General features: G+C 46.5%; 1 protein-coding gene across 15 annotated transcripts in view; it reads left to right on the top strand.

The window, feature by feature from the left end:
- Window positions 1–17,121, top strand: part of TLL2 (tolloid like 2) — a 125,483-nt gene that overhangs the window by 94,531 nt on the left and 13,831 nt on the right. For 7 of the 15 annotated variants that reach the window (XM_054206078.1, XM_054206077.1, XM_054206087.1 and 4 more), the window contains 4 exons: window positions 1,185–1,310; window positions 2,153–2,280; window positions 2,882–3,095; window positions 4,138–5,734. In XM_054206078.1, coding sequence (XP_054062053.1) covers window positions 1,185–1,310; window positions 2,153–2,280; window positions 2,882–3,095; window positions 4,138–4,592 — 923 coding nt within the window. In that variant the 3' untranslated portion in view covers window positions 4,593–5,734. Of the gene's footprint in view, window positions 1–1,184; window positions 1,311–2,152; window positions 2,281–2,881; window positions 3,096–4,137; window positions 9,978–13,477; window positions 16,557–17,121 lie in introns of those variants that run through there. The other 8 variants (XR_008467058.1, XR_008467060.1, XR_008467057.1 and 5 more) reach the window with 6 other exon arrangements.

The raw sequence follows: 17,121 nt of genomic DNA, 5'->3' as shown, positions 1-17,121 counted from the left end.
TCATCTTGGTTTCTCAGTGCAATGTATGGTCCAGTTTCATAGTGTGGTGTCAGCAAGATGCATGGATTTCATCAATGCCTCCAGTCCTTCCACAGCAGGAAGCAATGGGAAGCCTGATCCTAGAAGTTATTTCTGTCCCTGGTGTCATTAAAGAAAAGCTTTTTCCTCTGAAACTACAAGAGTTAGAAAATTTCCAGAAGTCTTCCATATAGCAGTTCTCCCCATCAAAGCAGTGCATGCTAGTGGAAGTTTCTAACACTCTGTTCTCAATCTTTTGTAGCTCTTGGCGTCAGTGACGTACCTTCTTGTCAGGCAGTTAAGGAGGTTAACTGTACATCGTATGGAAGTGGAAATTCAATTTTGTGCTGTGTTTTCAGCAGAGACCAAGCAGTATTAATGTTTTTGAGGAGGATGATCAGGCAAAAAGGCCTTGAATTAAGACAGCTGCAGAGTAGAATCAGGGCTAGGGGTTTGGCTTATTAAATCTAACAAGAGGAAGGATGAGGTGGGGCATGTTTCGTCTAGAAATGCATTTGGGAGTGAGGAGACACATGAGGTTAATGAGGTCCAGGGAGGGCACTGACCCAAGAAAAATTGGAGATAAACTGCTCATAAATTAAATTGGACTGGAAACCATGAGCAGATCCGATGGTCAGAACAGTGAGATCCAGGAATGCATGGTCCTGAACACACAGGAGTGAACATCCACTGGGCCATACTTCAGCTTCAGGGAGCAGTTTGTTCCTTAGATCCTCTTCTCCATCTGGCTGCTTGTGCTCTTGGACAGAACTTTTCAATGATCGAGGCTCATCAGAGCATCTAGGAACTTGAAAATGTAAAAATTGGCCAGTAAGTTTTTGCCTAGGCTAATGAATTTGTTTGATACTTTTCCTGGACCCTGTTCTAAAAGAATGAGATACTGCTATAGGTTTCTTTTAGATAGGAGTCTTTAACCATTCCAAACCTACATTATATAATAAAACACATTCGCGATGCATTTTATGGAATGAAAGGCAATTGAAGAGAATTGTATCTGGGCTAAAAAGCTGACTGGACTAATCCAGCAGCAGAGGTAGGAGGTTTGTACTGGTATCTGCCAGTCTGGGTATGGGACTTCCAGCTGGCGACTGTGGTAGTCTGTTTCTCATTGTCAACTCGGTGTTTGTCGGTTTGATCCTGCCCAGACAAGGACGAATGCTCCAAAGACAACGGTGGTTGCCAGCACGAATGTATCAACACCTTTGGGAGCTACATATGCCAGTGTAGAAATGGCTTCATGCTGCATGAAAACGGCCATGACTGTAAAGAAGGTAGGATCCCTGCTCCCTGTCCTCAGGAAAGACAAGGTGCCTCAAACACAATTTGAGCCAGGATACTTCCTGCCCAGGGTTGGAAGGATGTTCGTACAGCATACGAGGCTGGGGCACTGAAAAAAACCCAGCTAGCTGAAAAGCTACCTAGAAGAAGGAAGAAGAGGGCTTGTTTTCAGCTGGATCCATTCCCCAGTCTGGCCCTCTATATGGCCATGGGGGTGGACAGGGTGGGGGCAAGAAGTTGGGCTAGCAAAAGGAGAAGTTGGGCGTCATCACCATTAGACTAGCTACTGCTGCTTCATTTAATTATTGGGTTTGAGTCAGATGAGTTGATCTAACTGCTTGCTGCTGCCAAAATTATCTTTCTCCCTACACCCCTACCCCTGCTGTGTGCTGCCATGGCCTTCCTGTGTACAGTCTCTGGTCCTTGTCTCATCCCTCCGTGAGCTGATTCAGCTTTCCAAGTTGGCAAAACAACTCAAGGCTGAGATAGCACCAGAGTCAATATGGTGGTGGGGTTGGACACCACGTCACTGGGAACAGGGCAGACAAGAGGATGAGCCCAAGAACATGTCTGGGAGTGAGGAGATGGATGAGGTTAATGAAGCCCAGGGAAATGGGATGGTCCATTTCACCAGCTGTCAAGTTAGCTCAAAAAAGTATAGGACAAACCCACCAGAACTATGTAGTAATACTAAAAGGTCTTGTTCAGTGACTGAAGCCTTCCCTGTTTCTGCCCTGTTGAGGGTCTCAGTGGGCAGAGAGGAGCATGTAGGACATTACGTGCTTCCCCTGTGAGACCTACCTTGATGCCTTCATCTTGTGATCTCTCTCTCAAGCTGGTTGTGAGCACAAGCTGAGTGGTGCAGAGGGAACGATGAGCAGTCCAAACTGGCCTGACAAGTACCCCAGCAGGAAAGAGTGCACCTGGGACATCTCTGCAACACCTGGCCACCGAGTGAAAGTAGTGAGTAACCAGTGAGCGGGAGTGCGAAGGGAGAAGCAGGCTGGATTGTGAGGGACCCATAGGTCCTGTGTGGGGTGCTTGGTGGAGGGCATCCCAGGAGGCTACCCCTGGCCTGCAAAAGGGCAGAAGGTCTCACAGGGGCATGAGGCAGGGGTGAGGCAGTCGGAGGAGACTCCAGCAGATGAAAACTGTGGAGCATTGCTCACTCTGTTTACAGAAGGTGTAACGTGTCCTCCCGCCCCTACCCATCCTTGTGAGCCACTCTGTTGGGACCATCTCTGCATAAGGTGGTATCAGGGTGTGCTAGGCAGGGTTCCTGGTAGAAAAAAATAGGGGTATATAAGGCTTGTAGTTGAAAACTGTTGTCATGCACCCACATGAGGCAGCAAAGCTAAGGCTACACAGCACATTCATATGAACTTCTGAGCTTTGCCACCCTGAGATCACTCTAGTCTGAAAGCACAATATTCTGTACTAGTTTTTGGGAGGATTGAGACAGGCATAGCATTTGACCTGTTTCTCACTTGGCATCTCATCCTCTGCTAAATTGCATGCTCAGATTTACAAATGTCTGTCTTAATTCTCCTTATTCTCACTGTAGACCTTCAATGAGTTTGAGATTGAACAGCACCAAGAATGTGCCTATGACCACTTGGAAATGTATGATGGGCCCAACAGCAAGTCACCTGTCCTTGGCCGCTTCTGTGGCAGCAAGAAACCAGACCCGGTAGTGGCTTCTACCAACAAGATGTTCCTCAGGTTTTACTCTGATGCTTCTGTGCAAAGAAAAGGTTTCCAGGCAAAGCACAGCACAGGTAAGCTGGTTGCCTGCCAATACCACACTGTGATGTCATCAAATCTCACTGCATCATTTACCAGGCAAAACAAGACACGCTTTTCTCCCAAATAAGCTTAGCCTGAATTTTAAGTGGTTGTAAATTGTGCTAGCCAGTTCCTAGACCATTATTGGCACCATCAATGCCAGCTTCCTTATCAGCTCAGAGATCTCTTGATGTCAGGCATTCCTGCTCATTTCTTTAGTTTAAATTGGAGGTGTTTGGTTGAGCAGCAACCCGTTCTGTTCTTCATCAACCCTCAGAAAATGAGGTGATGCCGGTGTATTGGCCCACACACGGAACAGGCTGGTTATGGTGGAAGCAGAGATGTGCTGTGGACAGACACAGTAAGCTTGATCTTCTATCTGTGGCAGCCCAGAGGTGGGTGTCTTGTACCAAGGTTCACCTTTTTGAAATCCCTGCGGCTGTAAACAGATGAAATGTGCTCTGAGCAGCAGCGCTTGAGAGTGGTGAGGAGACATCTTCCTGATCGGCTGCAGGGAAACTTTGCACCAAATCACATGGGTTTAGCACAAGCATGGGGCTACCTTTCTGCAATGCGTGGGCAGAAAAGGGTTATTTTGGTACTCAGTTTTTTAACGTGCTTTGACTTACTGCTGGTAAAATACATGAAGTCAGAATTTCAGCTGCAGGACGAGTGCAAAGAACATGTTATGTCTTCCTTTTAAGCAATTGCTCTATAAAATAATACGTTGTTCCAGAGCATAGTGTGGCAGGAACCCCATTCTGCCAGTTTTAATCGATTGTCTCTTTCCCTCCATGTTCTGTACCAAAAGGACCAAGCTTCTCTATGCTATGTGGGTCAATGGATTCATGGGTGACTGGAGAATTCGCTGGTTTATGGTAGTTTGGTGCAGTGGTTAATTACTTTCCCTGTTGTACATACACTTCATGCTGGAGGTTTTCTCTCCCTATGGCTGGCCCAAAATTGGGATGGAAAGTCTTCGTTGTGAGGTGGGGCCTTTGATGAGACTGTGTTTTGTGCTCTTTTCGTTTCCAGAGTGTGGTGGGCTCTTAAAGGCTGAAGTACGAACTAAGGAGCTGTATTCCCATGCTCAGTTTGGAGACAACAACTACCCAGGTCAAGCGAACTGTGAATGGGTGATTGTAGCTGAAGACGGTTACGGGGTGGAGCTGATATTCCAGACATTCGAGATCGAGGAGGAGGCCGACTGTGGGTATGACTACATGGAGATTTATGATGGTTATGACAGCACTGCACCCCGCCTGGGACGCTTCTGTGGCTCAGGGGTAAGCCATGGTGGTGGAGATTTCATAGGCATAACTGAAAGTGGCAAGGAAGGGTACTCTCATACCGTTTTTGGAGAGGGGCAGCTTTCACAAACTGGAGATGAGATTGCCTGGTGTGTCTGGGTTTTGTTTCTTCTGCTGCTGCTAGAGATCACAGCCATTTTATCTGATGCACAGAGCTGTCTGAAAGGCTTGCTTGACTGACTTTCCCTTGTTAATGCAGGGCCATGTGCAGCAGCACGGGACTGCTGCGCTGCTGTGCCCCAGCCCTGCCACAAAAGTGTTGTGTAAATGTTGGAAACAACTTCCAAAGGCCAGTTTCATCCTTAGTTACTTCCTGCCTGAAGCCAAGTCTCATTGTGGCCATGCTATGGCAAGGGAGAAGGGTGGAGGGACTTGCAGAGCTGCTTGTTGACTCCAGGGTGGCATGCTGTCTCCTAAACTGTTATCTGTGTCCCCATTAAGAGGTGTGACTCTGTTAATGTGAGCAATAGTGTGTGGTATTTAAAACCAGAGGTTCTATGTTTAATTTCTCTAGGAATTCAGCAATGAAATGGAGAAGGTTCTTATTGCATTTAGAGATATCCAAGGAGCAGGTGTGTTGGAACAGTTCTTGAAAACTGGGGAAATGGTCTGGAAAATAAACGAAGGCATAGCAGCTTGGTGTGAAGAAGCTCAGGGCAGCAGGGTAGTAATCTACCTAACTCCACACTGTCGAATGGAGAATGGCTGGGAAAGTGTTAGTCCTGCAGAGAAGCACAGGGGTGCTGTAGCAGGTCACAACAGTGGTGGAGATAAGCAGAGTTATCATGTAAGATACGTGGCTAAGTTATTTTGCTGCTAATGAACCCCGAGAGGGCCTCAGCTGCCAAACAGGGTCCAGTTTGGATTGTGTTATTTCCTGAAAAGATTAGGACAAATTAGAGAAAACTCAGAAGACTGGAACAAGAACATCCAGGGAGTCCTGTGAATGTGACCTACAAAAAACAACTGGAAGAACTGGGATTGTAGAGTGGGCTGGCATCAGCCTTCAAACATAAAGGGCACGCATGCAAAGAGCAAGGGAGTGTGCTCAGGAAGTCAGAGCAGGGCAGGAGGTACTGGGTGCTCAATGTTTGTGTTTCCTGGCCATTCTGTGGGATTAAATTCTAGCATCATAGCACAGGCAGTTATTTAGCCTGCAGACTTGACCACTCTGTGCTGTCTTCTTTACTTTTCTGCAGCCTCTGGAAGAAATCTACTCTGCAGGGGATTCCATCATGATTCGATTCCATACAGATGACACCATCAACAAGAAAGGCTTTCATGCCCGATACATAAGTACCAAATTTCAGGATGCATTGCACATGAGAAAGTAGTTTGACTGCTCCTCACAGCCATTCCCATCTGAAGACTGAGACATTTAACTGTGATCTTTGTCTTTTTTTTTTTTTTAAGCTTCTGTGCACGTGGCCAAAAGCGGTGTACAGTATTTTCTGTAACTGAAACTAAATCCAGTCTCAAAGGTTTGCCTCTGAAATTATTAGCATGACCCTTTCTTGTTAACATACCCAGGACCAAAAATTGTCTTCTAATCATACCTGCCAGGGCATAAATGTTGTATTTTGCACAGCTTGCCACGGGGCTGAGTGAAGACTGATATTGAATTGAGGAAAGCCTTCATCCTTGCATATCCTGTTTCTAGGTGACATTTCCTAAGCATCCTGTACACATGAGCTGTCTGAACATATTTTCTGGAGCAGATGATGTGGACAGCCACCCCGTAGGATTTTCTCAAAGGACCTTGGGAGCCACCCACTCTCCCCTACCAGCCCAAAATACTTTGTGCAATAAGTGAACAACCAGATGGTTGGGACTCCATCACTCCTTCTGTCCCATCTATTTATTGTCTTGGTTATTGTGGATTGAAAGGTAGGCAGGGGCATGGGAACAGTCTCTTTAGGGCTGCTAGCTACTTGGATCACAGTGAACAAGAAGGGCCCAGTGCCTGTTTTGCAGTAATTGTCATGGAATGACAATGTCATATGTTGAATGGAAGTACTTTGATACAGTGGCCAAGGGAAAGGTGGTGGCTGACAGGGGATGTGCTGTGGTGGCATGCAAGGCATGACTGTGTAATGGTGGCAGAACTTAACAGCTGAATTACTGACAGCGTGCTCCAGTTACACCACCAGACAAGGCAGCTCAGAGGGCCATGGCAGCAGTCCAGGCCTTGTCTTAAATAAGGAATCTCTCCTCATCACTGCACCCATGTTTGCTTTCTCAGCCTTCTTTACGCTGCTTCCTTTCCTTAGTACCACTTCCATGTGAGCCCTTCCTTTTCACAGCTGAGCTGCTCTCCCCAGGGCTCCCCACCGCAGCCTAGGAGTGCTCTGCAACATCAGCTAGCCGGGGTGTCTTAACGAAGGAAGCGCCAGGCGAAAGATGGTCAGGGTGTTCCTGAGGCAGAGGAACACAGGCCATCTCTGGCGAGCTCTGGGAACCTGTCAAAGATGTGCAAGCTCCAGGCACGGGACTAGGAACAGGAGAGCTCTGCTGGTTTCTGCTTCCTCCCTGTTTCTCGCTGGCCTATGGCCCAGTCACTTAACTTCATGGCAGGGGTGGAAGCGAGATGGTGACTTAAGCACTTTGAGCTATAAGGCTCAGACATGCTCTGTGTTGCAGTTCTTTATGTACGTGGAAGCTACTGCGCCATGGACTTGCAGATTTAACGGGTAGCTTGGCACTTCTTTGGGAAAAAGTAGGGAAAACTGTGCTTTTGGGGGACCCGCTGTAATTGAGCTGTTGATATGGAAGAAAAAAAAGAGAAGAAAAAAAAAGACTTTATTCTGAATGATATTTCATTAAGGCACTCATGGGCAATTATGAGCTAAAAGCTGAGGTATGTTAGCTTTAATAAAGTATTTATAATCCAAGGATTACTATGTTTACATAACCAATGTACTGTCAGGCTCCGGGGTGACACCTCCTCTCTGGTGTATGACTGCGGAGAAGTGTGGGGCCAGCGCCACTGTCAGGCACAAACGACATTCCTGGAGATGGGGGCATTTCCAGATGGATAATAAATAGACCCAACCCTCTCCAGAAGTCCTTGAACAGAATATGGTCCAAGTATTGTGAATACTAGGAGAAGCAAATGCATGAAAATATTTTCTTGCTTAGAACAAGAAAAATAAAGTAATTTATACACACACACACAAGATTATATGTATATAAAATGTGCATGTAGAAGACCGGTAGTCAAAGCCTTAATAAGTGTCATGTGAATAATACAGTACCATTGACTATAGCTTTATTGCAGGCTGTATAAAACCATGTTATTTCTGGTTTGGTTTTTTAGCTCTGTTTTGTTCCTGTTTTCAAATTTTGTGGCCTTTTACCAGGCAAGACCTCTGATCTCAAGCTGTTTGACCATGCAGGTCTGGGGAAGTGAGCTCTGCTAGATGGGGTCTGCATTTGTCCTTCTCTTCCTTGCTCCCATTCAAGCAAAATTGCAGTGATACAGGTGTGGAAATAAAAGTGTGACACCGATCCCTGTGAAACAGAAGGAAAGTTCCAGGTGGCAAGCGGTGGTTCAGGTTTCCTGTCTCTCTAATGGGAGCAATGACTCTGGAGAGAAGTGACTGTAGGAGCTTCCCGTGTACTTTAGCATCTCTGTTCCATGTTCTGTTAATTTCCCATCTTCCCCAGACCGGTTCACTGCAGATGCTTGCAATGTTGTTTGACAGATCTACTACGCTTGTTAGCATTCATGCAGGTGTCTCTTGTGACAGTGTGCTCACAACTGTTGTACTGTGCATTTCAATCAATAGTCTATGTAGAATATTTCTGCTGTACTGACTGGGCTTAACAGTCGATAATTCTAAATGTGCGAAAGTTTCTTAAGAAAAAAGAAAAAAATGTCAGATCCTCTAAGGTGTATATACGTATTCTGGTCTTTGTGTGGTTCTACATTTCACTAACTAAAATAAATTTCTAAGAGGGGGAGGAGAGGAGGGTGTTGGGGCAATCGCAAATGTATACCTGTGCCCAGAATGAGTCTCTGCATTCATTAAAGACCGTGGATTCAGTTGCGCATTCTGTTGTATGCATGCATTTACCACTTCCTCAAGGGGAGGAAACTTCTTAATACATTCCTTGTTCTGCCAACTGTTGTTTGTGTCTACTGCTAATACCGGGTGGGATTTACTCTCTGCAGGAAGTGACTTTCCCTTGGGCCTTTAGCTTTGTCTTGGCTTTTGCAATCAAGAGGGCATTTAGGAAGTAGGGCAGAGGAACAAGTTGGTCAGCCAAAGGACTACATCATTGTGTTTCATGTTCTGCATTCGTGCTTTAGTGGGCTCAGATGCAGATCTGCAGTGATAAACATTAGGGATCTGGGAATTAGTAGAACAGGAATAATAAGTAGACTTCAAAAGAGGAGGCTCATTTACTACACTACAGGGGGTATGGCCTTCAGCAGCAGGTCCCAAAGAACCCTGGGACATGAAACTCCTGTGCAAAGGACAGCAGCATGAGCATCAGGCTAATGTTCCTTACTGCAAAGTTGTGGTCCGCACTCTCATTGTGGCAGCAAAATGTTCAGTAGCTAGGCAGCACCTAAAATGCTTTTCTTTCTGTCCACTGCTTGTTGTCTACCCAGCTTGCTAAGGATTGTGCCTGTGTTCTTTCCCCAGCACAGAGCCAGTTCATGCATGTCCCACTACCCAGAACATTTCCTGTGGTGTGTGTCACAGCTGTTCAAACATTCGTGGTGACTGAATTTCCTCCCAGCTGTTCCCCAAGGGAAAGCAGCAATGGAGATGAAGTTAGGAATAAGCATCCCCGTGTAGCCTCCTGCACCAGAGTATCGTGGTGCAGTATAACCCTGGAATGAGTCTGGAGGCTGACAGTCAAGTCATCAGGTGGACATAATTTCCAAAATGAGGGCCAGAAGCCTTCAGTCACGCAGAGAGTTACAGTCTAAAGCAATGTTGAAACACTAGAAATGATGCAGCCCAAGTGGAGCTGGTGGGAAACAGGAGGTAAAATAGAAGGTGGAATATGAACTGGAATTACAGCTACTAGAGAAACACACAGACATTTGCAATTGTAGTGAGGTTGGTTCTTACTGTGTGCATGATCTCTCTGTTGTACGTGTAAAGATCTTTTGCAGGCTTACATCTTCCCTGCTGTTCAACTACCATGTTCCCTTAATGTCTCTTTCCACACTGACTGCCTGCCACCAGTGTTGTGTGACATGGCCAGTCCTCATTTTCTCTGCTTATTTCTAGAAACAGGACTTCATTTTCCAGAAAGCACCCAAGGACCATCCAGTCACCGTGTGTAAGAACGTGAAGGGAATATCCATTGTCTGCCAGGAGATTCATCATCTTTTAAAAACACGAGTACCCAGTGTTATAGCACACTTCAAAGAGCGATGCCTCAGACCAGACAGGCTTGTTGGTCTTGGCATCAAGCCAGCAGAAATCCTCTACTTTGTCCTGGCCTTTCCAGCAAACGTGCTCTGGCAGACGAGGTGCAAGCCTTAGAAGGCAAAAGCAGGATTCCCTTCAGGCTGATTTGTGGTACATGTTAAACATGCTCTGGGAGGCAGGAGCGGTTTTCTTTGCCATGGGGCAGGCAGCAAAGAGGCGGAATGCCCAGAGCCCTGAATCCCAGCTTCCCAGGCGCATGCCAGACCCTGCCCCTGGCAGGGACTTGGCTCTATCAGGTGTGCTGGGACCCAGCCAGCTTTTCTGAGTCAGCCCGAGAGAAATGCTGTCGTCTCTTCCTCTTTGCAGGTTCGCAGTTCTATTTTTAGCAGGAAGAGAAACTCATCCTAAAAGGAGCGCTAGTCCTGGCATCGGGCAGTCTGCCGTTAATGCCTGCTGGGATTTCTCGGGGAGAAGAGTGAAATGGTGAGTGGAGTCGTCCTGTTGAGTCGGTTGGGTCTTGTCTGCATGGAAGTAGCGGGGGAAGGTCAGAGTGCAGGAGAGGTGAGGCCACGGGACCGCTAAGCTGTTGGTTGAAAAGCTCCCTGGGAGTGTTTAACCCTCCCGTTCTCTGTCCCAACCAGATCAATCAAGCTGGTCCCTTTGTTAGCTCTGCGTCTCCTTGTGGCGCAACCAATGGTTTCAGACACCTGCTTGGATTTTAGCATCTGCCCCAGCTTTTCTGTCCTGGAGGTATTGCCTGGTCTTAGGGCAGTTAGAGCAAAGAGGAGGCTTGTGCCCTGGATCATGCAGTGGATCCTTCTGGAGGAGATTTCCTGTCCTGGGAGATGAGACCTGCTGAAACGTATGCTCTCTGTTTAGAAATGGCCAGGTGAGAGTGGCTTGGAGTGAAACCTCCTTCCTCCCAGCAGCTAGGCAGCTCTGAGGCTAAAGCAATGTTCTCTGAAATATAACAATGAATTAATTTCAGGAGCGTTCACTGAAAACATGCTCTCGAAGGACCTTGAATTGACAGCAGAGCTTGGGGAGTGCAGCACCAAGTTAGTTGTTAACAGCATACAAACAGAAATAATAGGTTAGTGGCTTTAGTACCTCTAACCTCTGTTGATCTTTCACTTCCCCATATTGGTCCCCTTGGGATCTCTCTTTGTCTCCCTTCCACAGTCCTACCCAGTAAACGGCACGTAGCCTGTGCCAGCTCCATCCAAGAGCTGACCAGGTGTTACCCCTGGAGCTGTATAGGCGCAGAAGAGATGATCCCTACCCATGAGCAATCACAGTTTAAGCAAGCGCAAGAAGAGCTAGGGGAAAGGGAGTATTATCTGTACGTTGGAGAACTGATGCTGAGAGATGAAAGCATCTGTGGTAAATCTAAGAAGTAAACCCAGAAGTAAATCTAATGTCTGGACCTGTGTGTTAACTGCAACTTCTGCTCCTTTCAATGAGAGGCTCTCTGTACTGAGTCATAGGATATCCCAAATCCTGCATTTTGTAATTAAAGGCAGTCAGAAGAGAGCACAAATACCCAGTGCCCTGCAAGTCACCTGGTAGAGATTTAAGTGCAGAACCAGGCGTTTCCTTTAAATAAGGCCTTACTTATACAGTCTGTCTGCCAGTGTCCCACCTCAAGAAACTACGTATTTAATCCTGGCCTGGAACTGCGATCGAATAAACTAGGAAAAACATTTCTACTCAAATTAAGGCCTACCAACCAGGTTATTGTGAGTAATAGACCTGTTCCTAGATGGCAGCTTACATTTGTAAATAGTCAGTTGCACACACAAATAGTTTCACAGATAACTTGAGCACAGAAAGGTGATGACCATATGTAAATACATTACTTAGGTGGATCCTTCTAGTCAAGCCTTCACTTAACCTGTATGCACAATCCTAGAAATAATAGTGAAGTCCATTAAGTGCCCTGTCTTTAACCAAGAAGGAGGAAATAAAATAGATTTACAGCTTCTGAGAAGAGGCAGATATGAAAATCCAAGCTCAAACGTTAACAGGTCAGCTGTTTGCAAAGGTGTGTTTCAGTAAGTTCAAGGAAGGCACAGTAGAAAATTTGGGTGAGAAATGTCACTGCTATATTTCATTCCCAGCTGGCAGCCTCAGTGCAGCAATACCTGCACCTCTAAGGAGTTTGAAAGAGATCTTTTTCGCTCGGTGACCCATTGCTAGCTGTGTCTGCACACTCAGAGGCATTTCACCACGTCTGTGGTCCCATAAGCTAAGCTGTTCAGAGGTTACGCTTCCAGTGTAACAATGCCCACAGCTTGTGTATAAAGGCCATACTTCTAAACAGGCCTCCAGATGGTGTGTGTAATGGGAGGGTAAATCCTGGATCTTTCAGTAATTTCATCCCCTCTTTGACTTTTCTGTGGATTATGGTCCTCAGCACTCAGTGGTGTGCCCTGCTCCCAGACTGTAGGACTTAGGCTGAGCCACATCTCTCATAGCTTGCATGCATTTTGAGTCTTTCTTCTCCATAACCTGCAGTATCCAGACTTTCATTGGCAAACTTTCACTGCGTTGACCTCCTTGTTGTGAAGTAGCCAGGCCCTCCTCAGTGCATGGCAGCAGAGCTTCACGCAGTCAAAAAAAGGACAACTCTCTGCCAGCTTCCTCTCTACTGGCTTTTTGTGGATGCAAAGCAAAGCTCTTCCAGCCTTTTCCTGTCACCTTCCAGAGACCTCATCACTTTTGCTCTTTCACTCCAGTTTATTTAATTCTTACCTGTTTCTGGGACTGGCTGGAGTTCAGGAATAACACTGAATCTAAGAGCTTAAAAGAACTGTTTTATATAGCTGTGCATACTGCTTGCCCCTGGACTGTAGGAGAGGCTCCTGCACTGCTTGACCTGATAACCCCCCTCTGAAGCTGAGCTTCTCTGCAGTACCATTCCCACACTGTCACTAGCACTGATTCCAACAGGCAGCCCCAGCTGCCCACAGAGCTCACCATGGGGTGGACCCAGTATTGCTTCCAGCAGTAGAGATGCACCAGTGAAGGAGATTAAGAGCAGCTTTCAGCTGTCTCCAAGCCACTTTCTGTGTTCCTCCCAGATGGCAGAGTCTCTATATCTCAGCTGACAGACGGACAACGCATCTAGCAGGGACTCTTTGGAATACCTTCCTTCCTATGTGTGGAAACAATTTATTCAGGAAGGAGTAAATGTGTTTCTATCATTTTCAGCTGTCATTGAATCAACAGGAGCAGGCACATGTCATTAGTTTGGCGCTTAAAGGCTGCAGGTCCAAGTCCTTGCTGTTTTACAAGCCCTCACTGTACTTCATCTCCTAAGCCATAGTGGGGTTAAACAGCATTACGATTTCTCACTGGGGACCTGTCAGGGTAAATGTGTTAAATGATAAGACCTAGACTACTCAGAGGTCCTGCATGGTATAAACAATTTAGGCAAACCAGTTCATGTTTCCTCATATCACTTTCATCAATAGCATGGCATGGGTTTTGTTTTCTCTGGAGTAACTAGCATGACTTCCCTGTTCAGCTCAAATGAGTATATTCTCATGCCATCATTTCCAGTCACTTCAGAAGCTCCCCTCCCCAATCCTTCACCTGGACAGTGGCATCTACCAACTGCTAATGCTCAGTTCTGGGTTTCTTGATTTTATTTATTTTCTTTCTCTGCAGGAGGAAACAACATCTTTCTTGCCGTTTTACAACACAGCTGTAAATTCAGTAAGTACACTGCATAGGATGAAGATCAACTGACTACTCGCCATGGTGTTATCTGTAGGAGCTGGGGGGTGGTGGAAGAGAAATTGCAGCTTTTATGGGTGAGTGTTGATGCGGATCGTCTGACAGACTGTCCTACTGCTGCTGACATTGTATTGTAGCAGTAAAGACAGGTGAGATGCTTAAAGTACACAACAGGAATCTGTGTACAGGTATTTGTGCCTGTTTTTCTGTTTATTTAGAAATGAGAAAATCCATCTAGAGGTGACTTTGCTAAGCGTGTAATGCAGCTGAACTTTCTTCCTGCTCCTTTCACCAAAGGGAATGTGAATGTCATTTCAGACTTAATTTCTGTTCTCTCCCAGTGAGAGAGGGGGTGACGAGGGGTGTAGGCTGTTAGCCATCGCAGCAGTTACCAGAGGGTCCTTTACATGTCCTGCCACTCAATTAAGATATGTGTCACTGTCAATTTTTTGCTAAGAGACATGGGGTTCCTCTCTTTTCCCACAAAAAATCATGGGCATGCAAACATCTTTCAGTAACAAGCGAGGCACCTGCCGTCATCACTGCCTGTGTGATGAACTTCCTCCTTGCTGGAGCTGCCTTGTCATTTGGACCTGAATGTGACATTTTGCAATGCCTGTAAAAAGCCAGAGGGTTTTGGTTTCGGCTACACCAGGTTTGCCAGTGCCCAGCACTGCATGCCTTGCATCTGCAAGCCAAGGTAGTGATAGATCCTCTGGGCAAGGTCACACAGGCAGCTGCCCCCAGCATCATGGCAAGGACAGAGAGTAGAATGTTGCAAAAGCACATCTTTTCTTGAGGCTTCCTGCTCCCCTTTGTGCTGCTTTACCTTCTGAATCCAGCTTTCTCTGGCATATATTTGTGCTTATCTCTTCTATATGCTTTGTATATGCTTTTTTTTTCAGCCTCAAGCCCCTTTTTGAGAAAAAAACCCATATATTCCTTCCATTCGGTCAAACCCATTTTTGGATGAATCAGAGTTTGTGTTCTTGCTTACAACTAGCGAGTAGAGGCCACGGCCTCAGGGCGCAGCTGGGTGCTCCCTGTGTTACTGGCCACACACTGTTGGAGTCTTGCAACTCCTCACTCAGCCTCTCTCCTTGCTTGCTTTATGTGAAACATTTTTTTGTACGTGTTCTATAACCATCTTATTCCTAGACTTCTGCACATACAACTGGAAAAACAACTGTCCAGGCAGATCATTCTTCTGGGGTAAGAGTTTGTTTCGTTATTTGATGCAGTTGATTATTTGGAATGTTTTCCCTCTGAAATCAAATCTCTGCTTCCCCTATCCATCCCAGTATGCAGTACAGCTGGGCTGGATGCCACTGTTTTGATCCAGGGTTGCAGTTTTATTCCTCACATTGGGTTTTCTTGCTGTTGTATGATAGCCACTTGCTCGGCTACTAAGCACAGAGTTAAAGGATCACACTGCATGCATTTGACCTGACTGTCTTTCTTTGTAAGTTAGTATGAGCCCTGGGTGGTTGAAGTGGCAGCAGCGATACCCAGTGTTCTGGCCTTGGTCCTTTTAGTCATCTTGGCAGTGGTCTATGTTCGCCAGTGGAAGAACTACAGCTGGAATCAGGTGACTACCTTCCATCTCGTGGGTGCCTTGCTACTTCCAAGCTTAGGTCTCCGCATCAGAAACTTGATTCAACATCCTCTGCAGCTCTCAGGAAGTTCAGGACCACATCTCTTGGCACTCAAAAGTGTCTCTGCTCTGACTCTCAAAGTCTGGACCTCAGCCTGGGAGTTGAAGGTTCATAAAGATAAAAGAGAAATTCATGTGAAAATACTGAAGGGGCAGTGCTAAGTGGTCTGTTAACTAGCAGGAAATTTAAAAAAACCCAAACTATCACCACTGTTCTTCAGTGGATTTCTCTGTCATGTCCCATAGGAAACCATTCATTTAGGGATCCTCTCACTCCAAAAAGGTGTTACTTAGCTCCGGAAATGCTGCCAAGGTGTTTCATAGTATGTTTAGCCTGGTCACCTTTGTTTCCACTGTTGCAGCCCATGGGGTGGGTCTTCGTGCTCTGCCTACCTCCCCAGGGCTGGGGTAGAGTTTCTGTAGCAGCACACTTCCTTCCTCGCCCACATCACCAAAGACACAGTCAACCTGCCTATGGAGGAAGAATGCCATGACGCATTCTGGCAGCCAGACGTTGACAGTTCTACTTAACAGGGCCCTTTCCTTCCCCTGCCACTTTACGGATGTTTTTAACCACCTCTGGTACTTGCATAGATCTTTATTTCCTCACTTTAGACAGGAAGGTGTAGCAGTACTGAGGGAGATGATTTCCTTGTAGTTGTTGTTGGTTAACATCACCTCTATTTTTTCTGGATGTAAATGTGAAAGTGAGGTTTTTGCCCTGTGTTAAAAGACCAAACAGATTTTAGATGTTCTAATAAAGGCAATACTCGGGCACTGAGGTTTCCCCTCTGCAAGACCATTCGCATGGGCAGGCATCAAGTGGGCCCTGTGATAGTTCCAAATTGAAGAGTCTTTTGGCATCCAGCTTAGAATATGTTGGGTATTATCCCCAATATTATCCCTTGTGTGGTTATTTGTCCCTGAGTACGTCCCAAGTTCTGGAGCTGTTTAGTAACAGAACGTTTTCTCACTGCTCTGTGCTTCTCATGCAGTTGTTTGTCAATTGTAGCTAGATGTTGTTTGTCACTGCTCTGTTCATTGCTTCAGACGAACCAACATCCCAATGGGCAGGAAGAACATGAATATGAAAATGAACATAAATATGGATCATCCCCTCCCAGATGTCCAGACGTAAGTCATCTATTAACTGATTCTCAACATAACACACGTGCTGCTGAGTGTGTTCCTAAATGCAGGACTGGCTTCAAGGGTAGCCCTACAGAGCTGTGGTGGGTTGACCCTGGCTGGACACCAGGGGCCCAGCAAAGCTGCTCTATCACTCCCCCTCTGCACTGGACAGGGGAGAGAAAGTATAACAAAAGACTCATGGGTTGAGGTAAAGATCATTCACTAATTACCATCACAGGCAAAACAGACTCACCTTGGGGAAATTAGTTAAATTTATTACCATTCAAATCAGAGTAGGATAATGAGAAACAAATCCAAATCTTAAAGCACCTCCCTCAACCCCTCCTTTCTTCCCAGGCTTAACTTTATGCCCAAATTCTCTACCTACTCTCCCCGCGCTTCACAGGGGGATGGGGAATGGGGGTTGTGGTCAGTTCATCCCATGTTGTCTCTGTCGCCCCTCTCTCCTCATGGGGAGGACTCCTCACACTCTTCCCCAGCTCTAGCATGGGGTCCCTTCCAAGCATGGGTCCCTTCTACGGGGTGCAGTCCTTCAGGAACACTGTTCCAGTGTGGGTCCCCGACATGGTCACAAGTCCTGCCAGCAAACCTGCTCCAGCATGGGCTCCTCTCCCCATGGGGCCACAGCTCCTGCCAGGCGCCTGCTCTAGCGTGGGCTTTCCCACAGGGTCACAGCCTCCTTTGGGCATCCGCCTGCTCCAGCGTGGGGTCTTCCACGGGCCGCAGGTGGATATCTGCTCCACCATGAACCTTCATGGTCTGCAAGGGC

Source organism: Rissa tridactyla, chromosome 6, assembly GCF_028500815.1.
Source record: "Rissa tridactyla isolate bRisTri1 chromosome 6, bRisTri1.patW.cur.20221130, whole genome shotgun sequence".
Lineage (NCBI taxonomy): Eukaryota > Metazoa > Chordata > Aves > Charadriiformes > Laridae > Rissa > Rissa tridactyla.
This window is presented reverse-complemented; position numbering and strand designations above follow the sequence as displayed.